The sequence below is a fragment of the Epargyreus clarus genome, unplaced genomic scaffold, assembly GCF_041222505.1.
Source record: "Epargyreus clarus isolate Ecla_fem2 unplaced genomic scaffold, WU_Ecla_fem_2.2 ptg000001l, whole genome shotgun sequence".
Lineage (NCBI taxonomy): Eukaryota > Metazoa > Arthropoda > Insecta > Lepidoptera > Hesperiidae > Epargyreus > Epargyreus clarus.
Window position 1 is genome coordinate 12,824,624 of NW_027332209.1, and position 23,918 is coordinate 12,848,541.

The 23,918-nt window shown below is 34.2% G+C and overlaps 2 protein-coding genes across 2 annotated transcripts in view; one reads left to right on the forward strand and one right to left on the reverse strand.

Annotated features, from left to right (window-relative positions):
• Positions 1-338: 338 nt before the first annotated feature.
• Positions 339-10,168, reverse strand: mael (germ-plasm component protein maelstrom). The gene is made up of 11 exons (XM_073087286.1): positions 9,762-10,168; positions 8,826-9,027; positions 8,385-8,528; positions 7,426-7,653; positions 6,580-6,743; positions 5,798-5,941; positions 4,897-4,959; positions 1,697-1,766; positions 1,283-1,336; positions 903-977; positions 339-399 (listed from the first exon to the last, which is right to left on the reverse strand). Exons 1-11 carry the CDS (start codon positions 9,888-9,890, stop codon positions 353-355), a joined length of 1,320 nt encoding a protein of 439 aa, XP_072943387.1. The 5' UTR covers positions 9,891-10,168; the 3' UTR covers positions 339-352.
• A 1,764-nt stretch (positions 10,169-11,932) lies between these two features.
• The window catches only part of FucT6 (alpha-(1,6)-fucosyltransferase 8), a 30,500-nt gene continuing 18,514 nt past the window's right edge, over positions 11,933-23,918 (forward strand). The window contains exons 1-2 of the mRNA XM_073086196.1: positions 11,933-12,180; positions 18,302-18,480. Of these exons, the coding sequence (XP_072942297.1) occupies positions 18,344-18,480 (137 nt within the window). The 5' untranslated portion in view covers positions 11,933-12,180; positions 18,302-18,343. The remainder of the gene's footprint in view (positions 12,181-18,301; positions 18,481-23,918) is intronic.

Consider the following 23,918-nt stretch of genomic DNA (forward strand, 5'->3'; position numbering starts at 1 on the left):
TTTTTTTATAACAGTTTAGTTGGTAATTTTAAATCTAAGTAGATATTTTAATTCGGCAGATTTACCCAATTACCCAAAAAGTTTAAGGACTTTTAGGGTGCCTTACTGCTAGATATATACATGGTAGTTAAGGGTCAATATTTTTTTAATAAATGAGATTGAATTGGAACACACATCCAGCTTATATACTTGTCATATATCTGGGAAAAGTCCACGTAAAACAGTAATACGGGTCCTTCAAAGTATACTGGGCGAAATTTTTAGTTGGGCCTTCAGGGTCAAATCCGACTCGATAATCCGAATCCTAAACGAAGGAAACTACACATCAGTAGATAGTCAGGTAGTTGCGAAATTACTTATTCAACTTCAGTTTGTTGAAACTGCCCGCTAAGCCGCGTCCTGTAAATAAAATAACATTGTTATTATTAATCATTATTTATATTTTTATCTACACTAATATTATAAACAGGAAAACTTTGTTTGTTTGGTTGTAATGAATAGGCTCAAAAACTACTGGAACGATTTTAAAAATTCTTTCACCACTCGAAAGGTACATTATCCACGAGTAACATAGGCTATATTTTATATGAAATATATTTGATAAATAGATTTTGAGGCGGTACAAAGTTTGCTGGGTCAGCTAGTAGGCGATAGAGCAGTAAGTGTTTCTCTGGAGGAACCACCATTTATTTATGTCTATGTCTTATAACAGCAGTGCTAAATGCTACTGTGTTTTGGTTTGACAGGTGTAGTAAAAAACATACATAGGGTGACTTGGATGAAGCCTTCTAAGTTATAATTCTTATACAATAAAATAGTAAACCAGTTTCCTTTGCCTAATTTTATCAGATACATTAATCTCTATTTTGTGGAGTAGTACAATTTTTATGATAAACTTTTACCTCTGCCGTGACCAGCGCTCAGCGTAGGGAAGTTGGTCTCAGTCAATTCAGGAGCTTGACGCAACTTCAGAGAATCTGGAAATTACAAATAGTTGGCAGTTTGAAAAGAGAAAATACATAAATTAGAATGTTTCCTGGAATGAATGTTGAATAAATCATGAAATACATTCCCTTGGTGTATGTGTGTATTCTATGTATTTACTTATACTCAATATGTGTAGAGTATATTTCATTTATTAGCCCATAATCCACTGCGATGGCCAAGTGTGGATTAACAGAATTCAGACGTACTTGAGAACTATTTGTGTTTTATAATCTATAGAGCTATATAATAGTAAATGTTTGGTATCAATTTCTGAACTAAGTCACTTGACACTTACAATCAGTTTTCGGCATTCGTAGCGGAGTGTATGTCCTTTGCTCCTTCTTTATACCTGAGAAAAGAATTGGGAATTGTAAGTAAATTAAAAAATTAACAACATCAAAAACAAACAAATAAGGTTAAAAGTTGATAAATGCTGATTAGCACGTCTTGCATAAACAATTTCTAAGTAAGAAGGGATTCTATTAATATAATATTAATTTTTTTTATGTAGTCATCGCTTAATATATTACTATCCCACTACTGGCCATGATTTCCAATCAGCGTAAAATGGGTTTAGAATAGTTCACCGCGCTGATCAAGTGCGAATTTGGTAGAATTTACCCACCCATACAAACTTTTTTATTTTTTAAGAACTAACAGACGTCACAGGTGGGTTTAGTTTTAGATCTGGACGTTTGTGACAACTTACTATCCGATGTTGAATTGAGCGTCGACTGGTCGAAGAAACTGTCGCTAGCAATGGAGCTGCAAGCCACATCCTGTTTAAATCATATTAAATTAATGTAAAAAAAAATACTTGTGTTAAACAACTAAGTAGGGATTACAAAAATACAATATGTTCTTCCACAATCATCAACATTTACAATAATACATTTTTATCTACAGACAAATCAAATCAAAATTTTTTATTCAAAATAGGTTCTTTACAGATCACTTTTTGAATGTCAAAGCAACTACCACCACTTCACAAGGTGTTTCGTTATGGAGAAGAAGCGGCGAAAGAAACTCCATAACACACATCTTTTAAAAAAAATGTTTTTGACAATGTTAACTTAACGTAATGGTACATGTGGAGCTGGAGCTAATTCAGACCACACCGTTTTGTCAGTCAAATAATCACTTACTTTATAGAACGCTTTTTTACATAGCGTTAGTTTAACGACATGTTTAAACTTTTTTTCTGTGAGATTCAAAATGTGGTCGGGTATTTTATTGTAGTAGCGAATACAGTTGCCCACGAAAGATCTAGCCACCTTACATAATCTATGTTTAGGAATTACTAATTTATTTCTATTTCTGGTATTAAAGTTATGGTGGTTACTATTTTTTTCAAACATATCAGTGTGTTTTCTTACATACATAATATTTTCATAAATGTATTGACTATGCACCGTCAATATATTAATAGTGGGAAACAGTTCTCTTAGGGACTCACCACGCCGCAGACTATATATTGACCTTATTGCTCTTTTTTGAATAGTAAATATAGAGTCTATGTCAGCAGCACTGCCCCACAGTAGAATGCCATAAGACATAATGCTGTGAAAGTAACTGAAATAGACAAGTCTGGCAGTGGGTATGTCTGTTAACTGTCTAATTCTTCTGACTGCAAAAGCTGCAGTACTAAGTCTGCTGGACAAAGCAGAGATGTGGGGACCCCACTGGAGTTTAGAATCAATGGTAATCCCCAAGAAAACAGTTTCATTGACGAATTGCAAAGTCTCACCATTTAGAGCGACATTCAACTCCTTACATTTGGTAGCATAAATTTAATACATTTAGTTTTATTAGAATTTAAGAGTAGGTTGTTTGCATCAAACCAGTTCTGAATCAAGCAAAGAGTTTCATTAATATCGTTCGTATCCTGTGATTGTCGTTTTACTCTAAACACCAAGGAAGTGTCATCAGCAAACAAAACAACCTCAGATAAATCCTTTACTACATTTGGCAAATCATTTATATAAACTAAAAATAGAAACGGACCTAGGATGGAGCCCTGAGGTACACCTATTTTAATATTAGAACCTGCTGATAATGCTCCATTTACTTGCACTCGTTGGACTCTATTGTTTAAATAAGAATTTATCAACTTTAGAGAATTTCCCTGAATACCATAATATTGTAATTTTAACAATAAGGTTTTATGATCAACACAATCAAAAGCTTTAGACAAGTCACAAAAAATACCTATAGCATCATGTGCTTGTTCCCAACAATCAAAAATATGTCGCAGCAATTGAACACCAGCATCTGTGGTAGAACGGCCTTTAGTAAAGCCAAATTGCTTTTGATGTAAAAGATTATTTAGTTTAAAATGAAGCAACATTTGCTGTAAGAGGATCTTTTCAAAAATTTTACTTAGAACAGGCAGTACTGAGATGGGTCTATAATTGTTGGGATCTTTAGTATCACCTGCCTTAAACAATGGAATTATTTTGCTATGTTTCATTAAATCAGGGAAACAGCCCTGATCAACACACATATTAAAAATAGTGACTAAGTAGGGAGCTAAAGTTTTAATGATTGATATACAAACTTTTACTGACATTCCCCAAATGTCCTCTGTATTTTTAACAGTTAATTCTTTAAAAGCTTTTAATTAGGGGTGTGCGAATATCGTTCGAATCGAATATCAATATTCGATTCGAAATTCGAATCGAATAATTCGAATTTTCGAATTATTCGAAATTCTTCGAATAATTCGAAAAATTTCGAATAATCCGAAAAATTTCGAATAATTCGCAAAATTTCGAATAATTCGTAAAAATTTCGAATAATTCGAAAGTTTTCGAATAATTCGCGAATTAAGGGGGTATTATAGTCTAGAAGCATGAATTTCAGGTAATTTTTTGAAGTGCCGTAAAAAAAGGCAGTCAATATTTTTACCATCCATTTTTTTATAAGTTATTTATTAACATTACAAGAATAGGATCATCCCCAAATTAAAAAAAAAAAAACTATATTAATTGTTCTATTTGTGTAACTATATGGTTTAAATAAAATGTATATTGATTATTGACTGTTAAATTTTTATTCGAAAATTGAAAATAAGAAACCCTGAAAAAATTCGAATTATTCAAAAATTTTCGGATTATTCGAAAATTTTCGAATTATTCGAAAATTTTCGAATTATTCGAAATTTTTCGAATTATTCGGGAACTTTCGAATAATTCGAATTTTCGAATTATTCGATTCGAGTTTCGAATCGAATATTAATATTCGATTCGGAACGAATAATTCGTAAGTTCGAATTATTCGCACACCCCTACTTTTAATATGTCATTAATTAAAATATGTCTAAATTTAAATTTAATGTGACACTGACTTAAATTCTCTTTAAGGATGGTCACTGCTTTAATTGGGGATGATTTTAAAAATTTAGTAGTATTAAATGGTATATTCGAGAAAAAAGTTTCAAATGTAATTTTATCCCACTTCCGTTACAAAAGATATTGCAAAAATCAGATGACACTTCATAACTCAAAGCAAGAATGAATATTAGGATATAATGTATATTGTAAGGGTAAAAGTATAAAATCGTGCAAAGTAAGTTGAAGGTGGTAGAACTCTTTGTGGTTTGACTCTAGCAGCACCACCGCCACACCAATTTCTGTTATAACAGCAGTGTTAAGCACTGCTGTGTTCTAGTTTGAAGGGTGCTTACCACACCCTTCAAACTAGGAGACATACTTTTCCGAAGCGTTCCAGCTTAGTCCTCAGAGGTAGCCGCGCATCTATGGCCGACCGGATAGAATTAGATACGAATATCTAATTCTATCCGGAGTCGATTACAGATGTTCATGGGCGGCAGTAGCCACTTACCATCAGGTGGACTGCATGCTCGTCTGCTACTGCTCTATTATAAAAAACGTAAGAGTGTAACATTACCCTAGCATTTGCAACCGATGGCGCCAGTCTTCCACGTTTTTGCTCCTTATAGATGAGAATGCTCTGTAGATGAAAGACAATAAATTAACATAAAAACACTGTTTAGCCACGTCATTGTGTTTTTAGAAGACATTTTCTTGTTACCATCTAATACAAAAGTGGTAAAGGCCTTTTGTAGTTTGACTCCGGCGAAACCACTATTACACCTATTCTTGTCTAATAACAGCAGCGTTAAGCGCTGTTTTGTTCTGTTTTGAAGGGAGACATACTTTTCCGAGGCGCTCCAGTTTAGTCCTTAGGGCTAAAGGCGCATCTGTTGCCTACCTCAGGTCTTGAAGTCAGAAATCTGACCTTGTCTGAGGTGCAATTTTATCGTTGATCATAACTGCTCCGAAAATATTATGAAATTAATCGTCGTGCATATTGCTAAAATATCTCCTTAACTATTTTCACATGGATCACACATATATAGCAATTATGATCTGACATACAAAGGATTCCGGGTTTGATCCCTGGCCAAATAGATATCTAATTAACCCGCGTGGCGGAGCGGTCACCATGCCAGTCTGACGCGCAGAGGCTCTCGGGTTCAATCCCCGGCCAGACAGATTTCAAATGATGAATTTAAGTTTCTGTTTCTGGGATTGGGAGTTTGTGTATTTGTCTCTGTGTGTGTCCATAGCACACACGATACAGGGAATCCTAGTGTGGGGCTGTGAGTGTAGAAAGCATGTAGTGGGATGATTTCGCATCTGTTTTGGGTGTAGACATTGGTGTATTAATCTTATTTGACTATACACCATAGCACCCACGACACAAGGGAGTCCTAGTACGGGGCGGTGAGAGTACAAAGCGTATCTTATAAGTAAAGTTGATAACAATTACATAAAACCCCCCATACCTCCATATGGTAGTCAGCAGGCAAGTGCTTCCCGGGCTGAGGCTCGATGCCCACGACGGGGCAGCAGCTGTCCAGGATAGTGTATGCTTGCCGCTTCACCCGTGATGCTGTGCACTCTATCGCCTTGTCGGATTCTTCATGATGCTGGAAAGTAATGTTCGTTGTAATTTTGTGATTTTTGACGGTAACAATACACCATACCCAAAGGCTAAAAATGGAACCCTATTAAGCTTCCGTTTTCTATCTAAATGTCACAAGACTATATCTGTTGAAACGTTATAGGTAGACACTAGATTTTTTACAGAGTATGTTTATCAGAGGCAGCTATTGCAACATACTAAAAACAAAAAATAATAAGGATGTATGGAAATATAACTTCTAATGTATGTGATACACATCAAAAACATAAATGTGATTTGACACCGCTCCGCCACGCGGGTCGTCTTTCGGATATCTATTGACACAGTGTAATTTTTTTTTTTTTATTAAATCTTAAGATGATTTACAAAATAATAAGTAATATATACAGAACGATATGGAGTTGTAATCGATTTGTTGTAAAAATCGGTTTCTTTGGTTATCGATTTGTGTGGCACATGCTTAGTGCCGTAACGATGGCATGTATCAAAATGGGCCTATTAAATTGTGACGACCATAAACATAGTTATTGACTTCACCAAGTAAGAACTGAGATCTAAATGACTGTCAAATTCTGAAGATAATCCTGAAATTTGGTTATATAAATATTGTGTAACATACATTTAAATACAAATGATACCCACAGAGCATCCAACCCCCGGTGTATATTTGAACATATCCTTCTTCAGCTGTTGAATGGCAAGGGATTCCTTCGGGAAACCCTCATCCGGGCGAGTCTTGATCGCGTTGATCAGCGTAAAGAACAGCGAGTCCAGCCTGTACACTCTGAACAGAGCTATGTCTTCACCTGAGAAACATAAAATTGGTAACATAAATAAATTGCTAATAGGGTAGTCCAAAAATGGTGGAAAACCTCTACATCGAAGTCAGCAAATGTCCATAGGCAACCAACAAAATGTGATAAAATCATGCTAATAAGCCACTACAAATGATTAAAAAGAAAATCGTATGTAAATACCACGCTTTTATTATCTTGATCTAAATGACTTCATCTAGCTATGTAACAAAATCTTTGCAACTCAATTATTACCCACTTTGAACAGTCAGTTTAATTCAAAATTTATTTAGAACAATTAATTTACAATTATGTAGAACCGATGAAAATACACAATTTCAGTAATTTTGTCCCATTGTCCTCATCATGTTTGTCAGGATTAACAATATTCCTTATGCAATATTACTGTGGTCCTTAGTTTCCTAAATTATGATTGTTATTTTATCATATTCATTACTTTAAGGTTAGGTGTCAATCTCATAACCATATTGATCTACTATTCGACTCTATAACATACTCACTTTTACCCCTTATTAACCCACTGCTGGGCACGTGTCTCCTTTCAGAATGAGAAGGATTAGGCCATAGTCCACTTTTTGTTTAAAAACCTAACAGGTATGCAGGTTACCTCATGATTTCTTTTACCATTAAATCATTCATTTTTAAGTTATCATTACTTAATTAATTAATTTACCTGCTCGATAGCACATTTGCTGGATAAAGTCCTGTACAGGTAGAATTTTGTCCGGCATCACAAAGATAGGTGGCAGGATTTTGGAATTCCTGTCCTTCTTCTTCAGGTAATCAATGGTGTTTGCTAGAATCTGCATGTAGTTGCTTCGGCCAGACTCATCGGGCATGTCCAGACCTAACTCGTTGCTGAAGTATTTCACGTCTGATGCATAACCCACTGGTATGTAACCTAAAATGAGTTTTGATTATTATGAGTTACTGATTGTGCTGAAGAACTCTTTAAATTATTTTGGTTTTTTTTTTATAATATGAGAGTAGCAGACGAGCATGCTGTCCACCTGATGGTAAGTGGCTACTGCCGCCCATGGACATCTGTAATCAACCCCAGATAGGATTGGATATTCCTACCTGAGGTCGGCCACAGATGCGCCGCTACCCCTGAGGCCTAAGCTAGAACGCTTCGGAAAAGTCTGTCTCCCTTACCACACCCTTCAAACCGGAACACAGCAGTGCCTAGCACTGCTATTATTAGGTCGAAATAGGTGTGGCGAAAGGGTTCTACCACCTTCAAATATTATTATTGCATCATATATTATTATTACTTAAATCATGCAATCAATCACTGACTGTTAATACTAGATTAGAATTATATGCTTTATTTGACTTTAAAGAAGTAACAAATAGCTGGCTAACACTAAATCCTCAACAAAGTAAGCCCGATTTGTCAGTACTATAAACTGCATCTACATAATATATATATCTTGTACAATATCAGTGAAATAGATTTTATGTAAAGTTCAGTTTACAAATGTTACTGATGTTAATTTGTGTTGCAATAGTTTCACACCAAAAGGCCAAATTGCTAAAAACAGTAAGAGTAAGAGGCTTTAGTAGTCTTATAAACTTTAAACTTCTTCAATAAGCATATTATTTCATTACAACTTGTTCATGAAAGCTTACCAGGATTTACAATTTCATGATAGATTTCATGGATGCCGTCCTGTAGATTGAAACGTAAGATTGTGCTTTCACCAATGAGGTACCCAGAGCCCACCTTACAGTAGTAGTTCACATCCATAATGTAGAAATCTTCATTAATAATTTCTGAGAAAAAAAACCATATTTAACATATAACTTGGCATGTTTCTTCAATAAATAATAAATATATTTTTTCATAATGCCATGGACAAAAAAAAATGAGTACACAAACACCCAGACACACAGATATCTAAATTCCTCATTCACATATCTGTCTAACTGTGGATTGAACCCGGAACTCGCTGCGCATTAAACCGGTATAGTAACCGCTCCGACATGCGAGACGTCCACTAACAAATAAGCATGCAGTCCATCTGATAGAAAAAAGTTTTACAGTATGGATTCTCTGAGTAATCTACATACCACCATTAAAGCTCTTCAACTTGACTAGATTCTTGATATCCTTCAGCTCAGCCTCCACGGCTTCTCGCAGCTCCTTCTCCTGTCTTTCTATCTCAGACAATGGTATCCCGGTGGAAGTGTACTTCTTATCTGGTATATTATTTTTTTCCTTCTCTTGTTTGGCTATTTGCTCATACTTTGCTTTAATTGCAGGAGTTGCATCCTGTTGAAATGCAATCTTATATATAAAATTCTTGTGTCACAATATTAGTTACCGTACTCCTCCTAAACGGCTTTACCGATTTTCACCAAATTTTATATGCATATTCAGTAGGTCTGAGAATCGGCTACTATCTATTTTTCATACCCCTCAGTGATAAGGGTTGTTCACCCTTAACATTTTTTTATTTATATGGCAACACAGCTGCCGGGTTTGCCGGGTCAGCTAGTGAAATATAATTATTTTGTATAGGCCAATGGCGGCACTTGAAAACGTCTGTCTGTTACAAGAAATATAAAATTGAGTATGTTCATTTTTAGGGCTCTATACCTAAAGAGTAAAAATTGGACTCTATTATTAAAACTCCACTGAATTATGTATACTATAGATACTATAATAACAAGTACTAAAAATATAAGAAACAAGAATTTGGTGGTATTGAACTCTCTGTATGAGGAAAAAATCTTCCTATTCCAGTGAAATTTATTCCTGTATATTTAATTACAATTACAATTGATGTCTTTATTTTGTAAGGCCATGGGACTAACAAACTAAGTTGACTACAACCTAACTTACGATATTGTATCAACAAAAAAATAAATAATTTTGAGCAATTTTTGTCGATTGAAGATCTATAGAATCGGAACAGAGCCTGAACTAAACAAATGCGATAACAAACTAATATTAAGATTTTTTTATTTTGTTTCAAAATAATTTATGTTATCATTTTCATTTACCCTCCAAAATGGACCGGCGGCATCAGCCACCTCGTTCATTTTCCCGTAGTTGATGCCTTTCTTCCGCTGTTCCTCTCTGAAGTCCACCATAAAAAAATAGAATGCATTTTTCGGCGCTTTCTTCGGCATGTTTAAATGGTTATTGGTTATTAGATAAAGAACAATTTATACAGCACTATTAGTTTGTTTTCGCTTGTGTCATCAACTTTTTATCTCGGCGTATAGTTTTACTTTTATGTAAACTATTCTTTGGGGCCAACTTTTTCGAGCTAAAATTCTATAACTTTCAGTTCCACTTAAAAGTTTTTTTTAATGTGCTGATGCTGAGTATTATTTTAATTTTTCTGCAATGAAATTAGAATGTTATGAGAGATTAGAGAAATTGAGGATGAGATGAAGCCGATGAGGATTATGAGGAATATTGAGGAATAACTTTTTTAAATATTAATACAGATTCCGTAGAGTCACGTCAGTCGCGATTTTCCACAGTCTGCCACAGACTAAATATCTTATGACGAATCTAGACTTGGCTTTGCGTATTCATATATCTCTATCGCTGTGTTTGCCAAATATTTCGTGTACGTACTCTATTCAAAGTAAATGCGTAATAAATGTAATCGTACAAGCTAAGAAAATTCTAGTTACACCAATTTCATATTTAGAATACTTTATTAGAATTATTTAACTGGAGGGGAATGTTGGCGGTAATATTAGTTAATACGTACATTGATTGGCTATATTAATATTTCAAATCGCATAGTCGTAAAATCGTGTAAGTTATACCATTTATAACTGAAGAACAGCTAAACAGATTTTCACGATTTTGATTTGTTTGCGCCCGAAATAGTAAAGTAACTAATAAAACTTCAGGAAAATTAAAATTATGAAAAACAAACAATTAACAATGAAGGATTCTCCCAAGATCAATTGCACTTATGTTTGCAACATGTTACGCATGTTTACGAGGCAACAAAATAAAATAAAGAATATATCACAAGGTACTTCAATAAATATAATCGACACGAGTGCCATCGACACGGCAATTTGTTTAACAAAAAGTAGTGCAACAATCATATATACGCAAATCATTTGGGTTGCATTCAATAAAGCAAATGCTTTGATGTTTTTTTTTTTTATACAAAATCTTAATATTACTAATCTTAGTTATTAATAATTGAACACAGTACGGCAGTATGAAAAAACAGTAAAATCAAGAAACGTAAAACTGAGCCTCCGCTGTTTGCCTGTCTGTCACAGGGCTTATTTTACACGCTTTTTATTAGCTTCACCTGTATGTTTGTATGTTTGTTTGTATGTTTGTAACCGACTTCTTTGGGCGCGATTTTGACCCACTTTAAACGGCCAGATTTCGTTCAAACTTTGTAGATTTATTTCACAATTATACTATTTACTGTTCCTTAATTGATTCCTAGATTCATTTAGATTTTCTACTTTTTAGTTAATTTTATCATAAAAGCGTGTTTTTTAGTTTTTTGAACTATATTTATTTTATTTATTTATTTCTTAGGGATAACAACAGCGTCCGCCTATTACAGTTATCCACACATTAATATAGATGTAGTAAAATAGTCTAATATTAGATGACTATTACATTACCATTACCTACATACAATTGTTTTCATGTGGGTAGACAAAAAAGTAACTTCAAGACATAACTACGCAGTTATATAAAAATAAAAAAAGTCTATCAAATACAAATAATAATCAAAGTTTTCCATAAATAACAATAATAACGTATATAGGCTTAGTCTTAAATAGACCGAGACATGCAATTTATAATGTCTAGTATATGGATGGCCGCTATAACCTTACTGTACTCTTTGGCTACAACAAATAATAAAAAAGGTTGAAAATAAATGGAGATTGACATATAAAAAACCATATTTTATGGCGTTTTTATCTATTGAACTGTAAAAGGTAGAAAGTTCAAATTTACACAAAGCATTTACTATGGCTGCTATAATAGCAAATACTAAAAATAAAAGAAAATTTAACTGTACGCAATTCTCCGTGTGCGGTTCGTCTCACACTTGGCCAATTATTACTATTTATTACGTTACGTTACATATTGTCAAATACCGCCACGACTGGTATCGGCATCACAGATTATACTTTTAATTTTTAATACTCAGCTTGAGGATTGTCATGTCGCCTGTCGGCTTGTCGGTCGGTCCGTCAAGTTGTACGTGTGATGTGAACTGATGTGTAAGTGATTTATAGGCGCTTGTTATTTTCTTGTGTACCGTGTGTTTATAACGCCGTAGAATTGAGATTTTAGGATATTCATAAAAAGTTGTCGTCGCGTGTTCGTTTGATATTGTATTGAGAAAAAAATAATTAGTGCGAAAAAATTAAACTTGCGCCGTGAACTTAGCAAGAAATCACTCAAATCATTTGGGTAAGTTGATGGTTTTTTTAATAATCAAGTATGTTAATTGGCATTTTATTTAAGTATTTTTGGTGTATAAGTATTGTAGAGTTAACAAAAAAGGGATACATGTACTTGTGGTATAAAATTGTTCGAGCTTCTGATACTGGCTACAACTGAATGATCTGATTCAAATTAACTGTATCCGGATCATGATTTGATTTATATTGGCGTATTTGTGAACCCTTTTGAGGCTAGAACGTGCCTGTTAATACCGGTAATATTTTAAAAGTGACCCACAAAACATTAATCTATAAAGGAGTAGGCTTTTTTTTAACATTAATTTACAGTATACATTTGCTAGCAATTTACCGGCCTTATCTTACATTTAGTTGCATTTTTAACTAAAAATGAAATAGAAGGAAAACATTTTTCCTGGATCTTATTTAAGAAGAAATAGTTAGCACATTGCAAAATCAAAAATTCAAATTCAGCACAGCACACCTCTGATTTTTAAGTCATATTATCATGTTAGAAACCAAATGTGTGAAAGATTTTAATAATTTTTTTTGAAGGTGGTAGTCTATTTAACCAGTTAATTTTGAAATGGGTATAAAATATGCCCTTATCACACATAATGCTGTCTACAACATAAATACGTAATTATTTCAGTAAAACTCAATGAGTTTTCCTATATTACTTTGCTAACATGTCATGTTGGTTCCTATACAATAAATTAGTAGTATATAATTATTTTCTTTCAATAAATTTAATTCAATGGCATAACTCCTTTCTTCCTTTTTGCCAGTAGAACTTTTTATGACCTTTTTCTTTTTTGGCTACATATTTAAGAGCCAGATATTGTACAGGAAATTCTATTTTTTTCACTGACCTTTTGAGGCACTACAAAAAGATACACTTAAAAATGATACACGAATACTACACTTAAAAATGATACACGAAAAGTTTTCATAACCCCTGCTATAAAGTCTATTACTTGTTATTACTCCATGAAATTCTATACAACTTGTTGCAATGAGATCTCGGTTATTGTGAAGAATGCTTCACATAACTTAGCATAAAGCTTACAAACACCCTTTGAATGCTTGTGATTGAGTGTTTGTAATCAACACTGACGATATAGTCACTAATAAACTTCAGTCTAAGGTGTACTGTTTTGTATTATCGTTTTTTTTTTATAATTAAGGAGTAGCAGACGAGCATACAGTCCACCTGATGGTAAGTTGCTACTGCCGCCCATGGACATCTGTAATCAACCCCAGATAGGATTAGATATTCCCTCCTGAGGTCGGCCACAGATGCGCCGCTACCCCTGAGGACTAAGCTGGAACACCTCGAAAAAGACTGTCTCCCTTACCACCGGAACATAGCAGCGCCAAACACTGCTGTTATTAGGTAGAAATAGGTGTGGTTGTGGTGCCGCCGGAGTCGAACCACAGAGGGTTCTACCGCCTTCAAAATTATCTATATTAAATAAAGAATTATGTTAGGGGACATAATAGTGTCTAAACCCCTTCTATTATTTTTAAAAAATGTGTTCATTATAAATACAAAAAAGGATTGCATATATATTTTAAATCTTTAATATTTTAAATTAATAATATGTGATAATGAGTATGAATCGTCATGCAGTCCATAATTAACAATACACTTATACACAAAGCGCCCTGGGTGGGGGCTTTGTGTAAAAGTGTATTGTTATTATTTATCATTGTTTTTGTCATTTATGTATTTGTTGTATGTGTGAAAAGACAAACTTTATGTTGTTATGAGTGTCATGTGTCAATAGATTATAATATTTGTAACCTCATGGCCATATTATATGGTGTTAATAACTCATATTGCATGTCGCATGGCATGCATGTGATCTTTTGTGATAATACAATGTTATTATGTCTCTTGAGTGTGCATTTTCCTGTTTACAATTTGATTCATTAGTGGATATTGTTGTGTTAAATGTAAAATTAAACCAAAACTAAAAAATCTCAACAGTCTTAAATGAAAGGGAAAGTATGCAATTGTAGCATCACCTGGTTGGAAAATAATAATTGTCTTTTAAAATTCTTATAGTGACTTCTATAGATTAAGACACTCCTGAAATGAAGATTTCATTGATAATATAAGCTGCAAGGATAAACTTCAGTTTAGAACATACCTCCGATCGATGTGAATTTTGGTACACCTATGGATTTCGACCCGCAGATGAAGAATATCGTACTCAAAATACCCGCAAAAATATTTTCAAGGTCAAATTGCTCAAAAACGATTTTTTTTTTGCTGCTATATTTCTCTGAAACAACTGGGTCCACGCAAAAAACATATAGAACAAAAAATATGTATTTCTTTACGGTCTACAACTTTTGTTTGGAACGTTTTTCTCTAACGTTCATATTTATCGCAAAAAGCGCAAAAAACATCAAAAAAAAATCGTTTTTGAGCAATTTGACCTTGAAAATATTATTTGCGGGTATTTTGAGTACGATATAAATGTGCTCATGAATAAAGGTAAGGTCTGGATTGGACCCACCCGCTCGCAGGGCGCTACCGCGCCCTGTTCGCTTAGTTTTATATTGTCTTATATGTTCCAACCTAACCTAACCAATTCAATACGAAACACTATAGGCTAGGCTATACGCAATACTATATTATTGGCTAGGTTAGGTTGGGACAGGGAAAATTACATTACCGACTAAAGAAAACTCCGCACTATATAAATATAACGCGCGTGCAAAAATGCAATTTTCACAATTTAATTTCTCGGTAACTATGGGTATGCTCCAAAAATCCCTTTAGGGGTTGTCTTCGAACATCCAAAGGAAAGTCCGAGCCAAGTTTCAAATCGATCGGACGGGGGGGTTTTCGGAAGTGCACCACATTTTTCTCCCAAACAACTGGGTTTATGCGGAAAACATACAGAACAAAAAATGTTGATCTTTTTAGCGTCTACAACTTTTGTTTGAAACATTTTTCTCTAACGTTCATGTTTGCTGCAATATACGCGGAAAACCATTAAAAAAAAACAATTTTCAGCAATTTGACCTTGAAAATATAATTTGCGGGTATTTTGAGTATGATATTCTTAATTAGGGAGCCAAAATCCATATGTGTACCAAAATTCAGATCGATTGGAGGTATGTTCTAAACGGAAGTACACAGATATAATTTCATGTTCACTTTTCCGCCTATAATTATAAATTATGAACTATAATATGTTAATCGATATGCAGGTATATTGAGGACAAACAGAAAAGAAATAGATTTATTTAACAGTTGTACTTGGTTAGTCATGTGTTTGTCATTTGAGATAGGTTTGTAATAACTAATAATACATTGGCATTACAATTAAAATTATTTAAATAAGCATAATAATAATCCGTGTGACATTCATAGTATATAGGTAAAACATATAAATACAAACATAAATTATCATTATGGTTTTCAAATTGATTAAAAAGTATGAATTGGCATATCAAATAGATTTCTAATGGGTCATATTTTTGTGTAGCTAAGTCTAATCTATACTATGTCTATAGTCTACGGAGCAGAGGACCACATGCTTATTAGCTCAAACAACAAGCTATTATCTGAATAATAATGTGTGACTCACACATGAATTAGTATTATTTAATTGAACTAATATGTATCTGCATATTTAAACTATGTAGCAGACATTACATTTATAACATAGATATGGACATAACATTTTAAACTATGTAGCTTAAACTTGTGGTTCTAGATCTACCCCCTACATAGATATGCCCCTAAGGGGTTAAGTATTGTTTTAGCTAGGAAGTAGAATAATTTGCGTTAGAAGATATATTTGGTCATTGCAAGCAAAATAGTGTAAAATACTGGTTTGACATTAGATCTTAATAAGTATGCGTTATAGTGTATTTATTATGCTAAAATATTCAGTCGCACTAACGCTCCTAAGGACATCTTTGTGAATTAATATGAATAGATTTCCTTTCTATGGAAATATTCCTTTGATCTATTCGCTCTAGAGGAATATTCTATATTATTAATACACTTCATAGTGCAAAATTTATACCTATGTAGTATGTACGGTGTGTCGCAAATGTCAGCTGTTATTTGGTTTTTAAATTAAGTTTCAAAGCAATAATTCAATTGATTTGATTGCCTTTGCATCTATGCGCGGTTTTTTAAATAATTGATTATCGTTATAATGTCTTCGTTGTCAGGACATTTACAAGACCCTAGACTTCACTGTACCGTTTTTAAAAGCTGCAAATTGTAGACCAAAATAACAGCAATGACTGATACACTGCAATACTTGAATTTGAAAGAGACAGGAGTACGTCATTTCAAAGGAGTAAAAGGGACAACGAACCTAATTATGGTTTATAGGCTACTTCACACGAGCGTTTCTTTAGTAGACGTGCAAAGTAGGCGCAGCGCAACTCACGCATCTCGCCATAGCATTTGCAGCAAATGGTTCGGTTTTATCATTATTATCAAGCCGAGTAAATAATGTTGGTTTTGCTCATAAAAACAAGTATTAAAAAAAATAACAAAAATAAAAATAAAAAGCTAAGAAATCCAACATGGAATCTACTATCAATTGAAAGTGATTTGAATTTGGGCTATAAAGTAAACAATTTAAAAAACTTCGAATTGAAATTTTCAATACTAAAATCTATAATTAATGGATATAATACTAAGTTATTTCTGCAGTTTGGCGTCTGCGCTGCGTTTATGTCAACCGAACGCCTACGCTGGGAAAACGCAAGCGTGTAGGAGTCCTATTCGGGCGTGCTCTAATAGACACAATCAACTTGTAAAACAATTGAACGTTTTTCTTGTTTGATGTAATTCAATTGACACGGTTACGCGCATTACCGTTTGTTATGCTAGGTAATGATGAATAATAGTGAGTTATGTGTCATGCATTCGTGAATTTCGGTTTTTTCTTTTCATTAGAAGTTTTACAGGTATGGCGTTGCTAAAAGGTCCCCCATTTAGCATAGCATATAAGGGTAAAACCATCTGTGATTCCGGCGACACCACTGCTACACCTATTTCTGCCTAATGATCTAATTTGAAGGGTATGGGAAGGAAGACATACTAGCTTAGTCCTCAGGGGTAGTGGGGCATCTATGACTATGAATGTAATGTCTGGAATTGACTACAGGTGCACTGCATACTCGTCTGCTACTCCTATATTATGAAAAAAAAACTTTCCTTTTTTTCTCATAATATAGGAATCTCGCTTTTGCATTCCAGGACGCTTCTGTATTCCAGAATACTTCTCTGAAATATAGCCGAAAACAGGTTGTTGTATTTGAAAATTCTTACTCGCCTATTTAAACGAACTACATTTTACCCTTCTGAAAGAGTTCCATCACTCACGATGCAATGTCTTATGTAATGTAGACCTGGATCTAACTGTTAAATCTTTTTAAAATATGTATAGCCTGCTCCTTATTGCTTCGGCTCTGCCCTGAGTATGTTAACAATGTTAATAGTGTTAGTTTAATTATCGTCTAGTCCAACTTCTATGTCGGTATGCTTGCAATAACAGTTATGTGGAAAAAAGTGGTTTTTCCCCTATGTTTGATTATAACTGATATGAGTTCTACATAAAGTCGGTTGTAATCGTCAACCGATTGTGGTATTGATGGGTATAGGTCTCTTCTCAGAATCAGGGACTGGACCTTCGCGTTAGCATATATAACTTGTACTTGTACTTATACTAAAGGGAAATTTGCAAATTTGAAAAATTACGGTAAATTTGAGAATTAGGTTTGGGACAGCGCAGTCCATAATGGTAAAGCGAAATTTCGATTTTACACACTTAAAAAGAACGCTCAGCCTTCCTTCATTATAAAACCGTGTCACAATTAATTTCTACACGATTTTATTTAGGTGTATCTCCTTTGTTTCACTGTTTTGCATGTAAATACGACTAGTTGCATCACGTATTTAACTTTGAAAAATCAGAAATGTGGATTCGAACCTCTAGCCCACGCGTGACAAACTTAACTTTAATTGAATATATTTCTGTAAAGAGCCTATTATTTACATCCGTAACCATAAACATTATAGGAGTCGTAAACGTACAATTCAATACATAAGTTCAATTATATAAAAATGCATTTTTTAAATACAGATCCTCGTAAGCGACGCGTGACCAGCCCAGGATGCGCGCCTCATGATGAAGGGCTTCCCGAAGAGCCACACCGCTGTCGATGGCTGCTTCATGATGTACCTGACGAAGTGGAAGCGGGTCGCGGTGCTGCTGCTGTTGGTTTGGATCGTCGTCACCTATCTCGTGATATCGCCCTTACGGTAAGCATTTTTAACACGCTTTTATTAGCTTGACATGTAAGTATGTATGTAACGGAATCTTTGAACTCGATTTGTTCTTTTAACGGTCCGATTAATTTAAAACTTTAAATAATTAACAAGAACCGATGACAATACACGATTTTAATAATTTTGTCCCGTTCTCCTCATCGGAATCGTCAGGATTAACGGTTTTCCTTATGCGTTTTTGCACGGTTTTTTAAACTATAATTATTTTAATACAAAAATGGAAGTAGAAAAGGAGCGTATAGTGCACTTATTTTTTATTTGTTTATTCGGTTTGTCAATGGTTACATTACATCACATACAATAATAACATAACACATGTATCTTAAGCCAAAAGAAAATAAGTATGTGTACCTTTTAAGGCAAACATAGGACTTGAAGCTTATTATGTTTGGCAAATAAATTGTATCGAATATTTGTGACTAACTCTGTTAGAAGAGGGGTTCTACCTGTAACCGATCACAGATGCATGGCAGCTCGTGAGTACTAAAATTTGTCGCCTCATATTTTTTTTTATAATATAGGAGTAGCAGACGAGCATGCAGTCCACTTGATGGTAAGCGGCTACTGCCGCACATGGACATTTGTAAGCAACCCCACATAAGATTAGATCTTCCTACCTGAGGTCGGCCACAGATGCGCCGCTACCCCTGAGGACTAAGCTGGAACGCCTCAGAAAAGTTTGTCTCCCTTACCACACCCTTCAAACCGGAACACAGCAGCGCCTAACACTGCTGTTATAAGGTAGAAATAGGTGTGGCGGTGGTGCTGCCGGTACTCAGCCATGTACGGACATCTGCAATGAGCCCCAATTTGTATCGTAATTCTGAGGTTTACTTACGATGGGTTGCTAGTGTTGCTACCCCTGGGAACTAATTTGGAATGCCTCGTATAAGTATCTTTCCCTTACCAGAACACGGCAGCGCTACATCGCTTTTGGTATGGCACTTCGCCAGTTTAATATAGGCACACATACGCCTATTTAAACAATGTCTGGTAGGCAGAAATTGTTAAATTTCAATCTCAGGTACGGAAAACTTTGGATAGATAGATTATTAATAACTGGCGATAATGTGGAAATCTAAAGTAGACGTACTTTTAATTTACTTCCAAAAAAAGTAGGCTCATTTTTCAATGTTTTCAAAAGTTATTGTAAGTTATCAACAATGTAACTTAAAGTATGTACATAGTTTTTAGATACTATTATTATTATAAGGAAGTTAGGATAAGGATGTTTATAATATACTCGTATTTTAATACCAGCTTTGGCCAGCGACTTCGTACGTGTAAATCACAGAATAATACAGTACAAACTTTAAACCCTTATTTTACCTCCTTAGTGTGGATTTTCCAGAAATTGTGAGGTACTTAGGATTTTCATTATTTCTAACGACATACCCAAATAATAAGTTTCATATACCTTGCTTCACAAATGGCGGATAAGCAAACAAACTTGTAACCCCCTTAGGGGTAGAATATCAAAGTATCCTTGCTTTGTGCCTATGTCATGAAAGGAACCTAATGTTAAATTTCTCGCTTCTCGTTTCAGTAGTTAAAGCACTGCGAAGGTGTAGCAATCAGTAAGTCAGGACAAGTATTTTAAATACTCTTCTATTAAGGTTTTATCTATATATGTATGTAACGGAATCTTTCAGCTCAATTTTCACCGATTTCCACAATACTGATTAATTTCAAACATTGCACACTTATCAAGGACCGATGACAATGCAATAATTTGATAACAGTTTCCCATTATCCTTATTAGATTAATTAATTCCCCAACCGATGAGTTTGTTACAGACTAAATAAATATTATATGTATATGTTATAGTCAAAGTCCGATACACAGTCTCTTCGCGGAAGGACTGGTTTATCCTAGGTTTGGCCAAAGCCATCAGGCAATCCCCGAAATACATTTCAATTTCGCCCTTTGCCTGAAGTATTTTTAGTCAAACCCAGGAGCTCCTAACTTTTCAGTCAAACGTCGAAAGTAAATTATTCTGTTTCGGTTTTGGCCTAGTCAATCCTAGAAGCGACTGCAAAACTCGGTCAAACGTTGATCTGAACATGTTTAAACAGGTTCATAATGTCTCTCGCGGTGTTCCGACCGATTGTTTTGTCATTTCATGTTCGTTCATTGAGCGTGCGGGCGTGTAATTGTGTAAAATTGAAGATGAGTGAGGTTAGGTTAGGTTAGGTTAGGTTAGGTTTTTTTAAATTATTAAAACAATAAACATCAAAATTTTAAAAATGTTATTTTTTTATACCTAATCTTACAAACTAACCTCCGTATATTCCAAAGCATTTATTTATTTATTTTATACTTTATTGCACATCGTACAAAAGGTGGGCCTAATGCCACACGGCATTCTCTCAAAGCATCTCAAATATAAAAGTGAAAATCACGTAAGCTGCCCAATCAGGTGTCAGAACTGGCAGAGTTAAGCGGTTCTTAAGACTTGAAAGCTGCTTAAATGATAAAATGCTTCCAAATATACGAAGATAAGACACTTCATACCTATATCGGAGTTTGACTCGTCAAACCCCGATTTAATAAAATTGTGTTTTGACGTTGGCCTGACCAAATTAGTCTCTCCCAGGTTTGACGAAAATTGTTTAGTCAAAGGCCGAAAATTTACATTTGTTTCGGCTTTGACTAAGTCATTCAGTCTGACCTGAGGATTGACCAGTCCAACCTAGGAGCGCCGGAGCTTCGGAGTTTGCCTATAACATATAGATTTGGTACACAATTTCAAACTATTGAGTAATAGAGGAATCGATATCGGTAACGGGACCTTGTCGGGCCGATAAAATATTCACGCGAATAGTACTAACTCTGGATTGCGTAGTTATTATAGTTTTCTATGATAAGATACGAGTAAAAGGGTTGTGGTTTTCAATTATTATTGATCCAAATAAAAGGTATATATCTAAAGAACTATGAACAACTAATATAAGTATACTTGTAATAAATATTATGTTATTTATTTTACGTTGATAGTAAAGAATAATAATCTTATCTCAGTATTTTTTAGTAATATGAGCTGGCATTACAGAACATCTTTTTATATATTTCGAGGGAGCAGTAAGATAATTGTTGGTTATCATAGATATTTTACCATTGCGTGTCTGTTCTGTCAAAATTTGTTAAATCCTTTAAATATTACCCCGTAAAAAGACTTTTTAAACGAGCTGTTAATAAATATTTTGGTTGCGTGCACACAATCGTGCGAAATTACAAACTAAGTACCTTGAATCACACGTCAACTCCCTTTAAAATATTACCCCGTACACACACAAGTACCCTTTACAGTTTTTAAATAGTTGTAATTTTTTCGTTGTCTCTAAACAAACAAAACAAACAAATTACGAAGTATCATGAATCTCATTTCAATTTTATTTAAGTACTAGCTGACCCGCCAAACTATGTACCGCCTCAAAATCTATTTATTAAATATATTTCATATTAAATATAGCCTATGTTACTCGTGGATAATGTAGCCTATTCATTACAATCAAACAAATAAACAAAGTTTTCCGCTTTATAATATTAGTATAGAAATATAGATTTTTTAACAACATAGTCTACTTTTGAGATCTAGATAGATAAGTGTATCTAGATAGATGTGCCACGGGTTCTTATAGCTACTTGAACGGGTGCTTCACATGTCGCATCTCGTGTCGTGTCGCGGTTATCCGCAATAGAGTCTTTATCATATATCCACGTTGCATCGTCTTCACTCGTGTAAGCACCAACAAAGTTAAAGTATATGTACGTTTTTTATAATATAGGAAAATAGCAGACAAGCATGCAGACCATCTGATGGTAAGTGGCTACTACCGCCTATGCACATATGTTATCAACCCCAGATAAAATTGGCGTCCTATCTGGGGTCGGCCACAAATGTAAAGCTGGAATGCCTCGGAAAAGTATACCTAACGGAATCGAATCCGAGTAACAGCAGACAAGCATACTCAGAAACGCAGTCTCGAAAATAGTCTCTATTTTTCAAACATGTCTCGACGTCCACTATAATATGAAAATGGTATTAAACCTCAGGACAGGCAACATGTTTCAATACGCAGACACAAAGGATGCAATCTCGCTAAGATGCGGCGTGCATTCAACAATGCGTCGAGAGTTTTCAGACAAATAGTAGAGATAGGGATGCCAGTGAAAATATCGATATAAATGTCGATATTTCAAAATATGGATATACGGATAATTAGCAAATTTGGCGCGCTATTATTATTATTTTAGTTTCACAAAATATTATATGTAGGATTTCCCTTTTTCGTCGATTAACTTCAATGATTAATACGGGTAACTTAGATAAGTTTTTTGCGCCGACCTGCTTCTACGCAAAATGTTCAATATTGCTTTTTCAATGTTTATACGACTGCGGAGAGTAATGTTTTCTGAGCGTATGTGTGTCTCATTATTTGGCACGCCCTACAGACTAAACAGGTTTTTGGATTTTAACATAAGAGGTCTGATTGATTTCCTGTACATTGTGGAACTGACATAGGCTATATTTTAAACAGTGTTTTTATTTATTCTTATAATAATTCTGTAGTTTATATTCTTATTGATATATTGTATCGACGATAATTCAGTATGGGTAAAAATATCGGTATTGTAGAGGTCGATATTATCGAACTTTCGATATATCGTAACATCCCTAAGACTTGTTTATGCACTAGCACATAGTACCGCAATAGTGATGGCGGTATCTAAACAATATACATTTACATTGCAATAAGATAGTTCTCGGTAAATGTAAATAGAAAATAATATTTAGTTTGCATCGCTATTATTAATAGCAACATAAAAGATTTTCACAGTGCAATTTGAATAGTAAGGAAAACTTACTCGTGTTAGAAATAAGGAAAATATGAATTGAAAGAGAATACGCTCATTGATAAATAATCTACTCTTTTTTCGAAGTTGTGTAAAAACAGTGCTTGTATGAGTATCACTTAAATACATTATGTACTACACATACAATTACTGTTTCAATCACTTAAATAAATAATTTTTAGTAAATTATTTATTTAAGTATGTATTTGGAAAAGTGTTCTCTATCTTTAGTTCTACATATTAGTTAATATCAAAGGGATCTCAAAAAAATCCAAATGAGTCGCTTTTTATATATTATGTTCAAAAACAATTATAAATATTAACGCGAAAGTAATTATTTGTATTGCCCTTATAAAAGACACATATTATAAGCTATATCTTCAAATTACTGTCTACAGTGCCTATCACAACAGGCACATGACGAAGGCTGTATCTTCATACGATATAGTTCCTCGACTCTCGTCTCTCGGGACAAATGTGATCATAGCGCAAAGGCAACAACCAAAATCTAATTTTGCGTCGGATTACATTTCACTAACACTATTGCTATCCA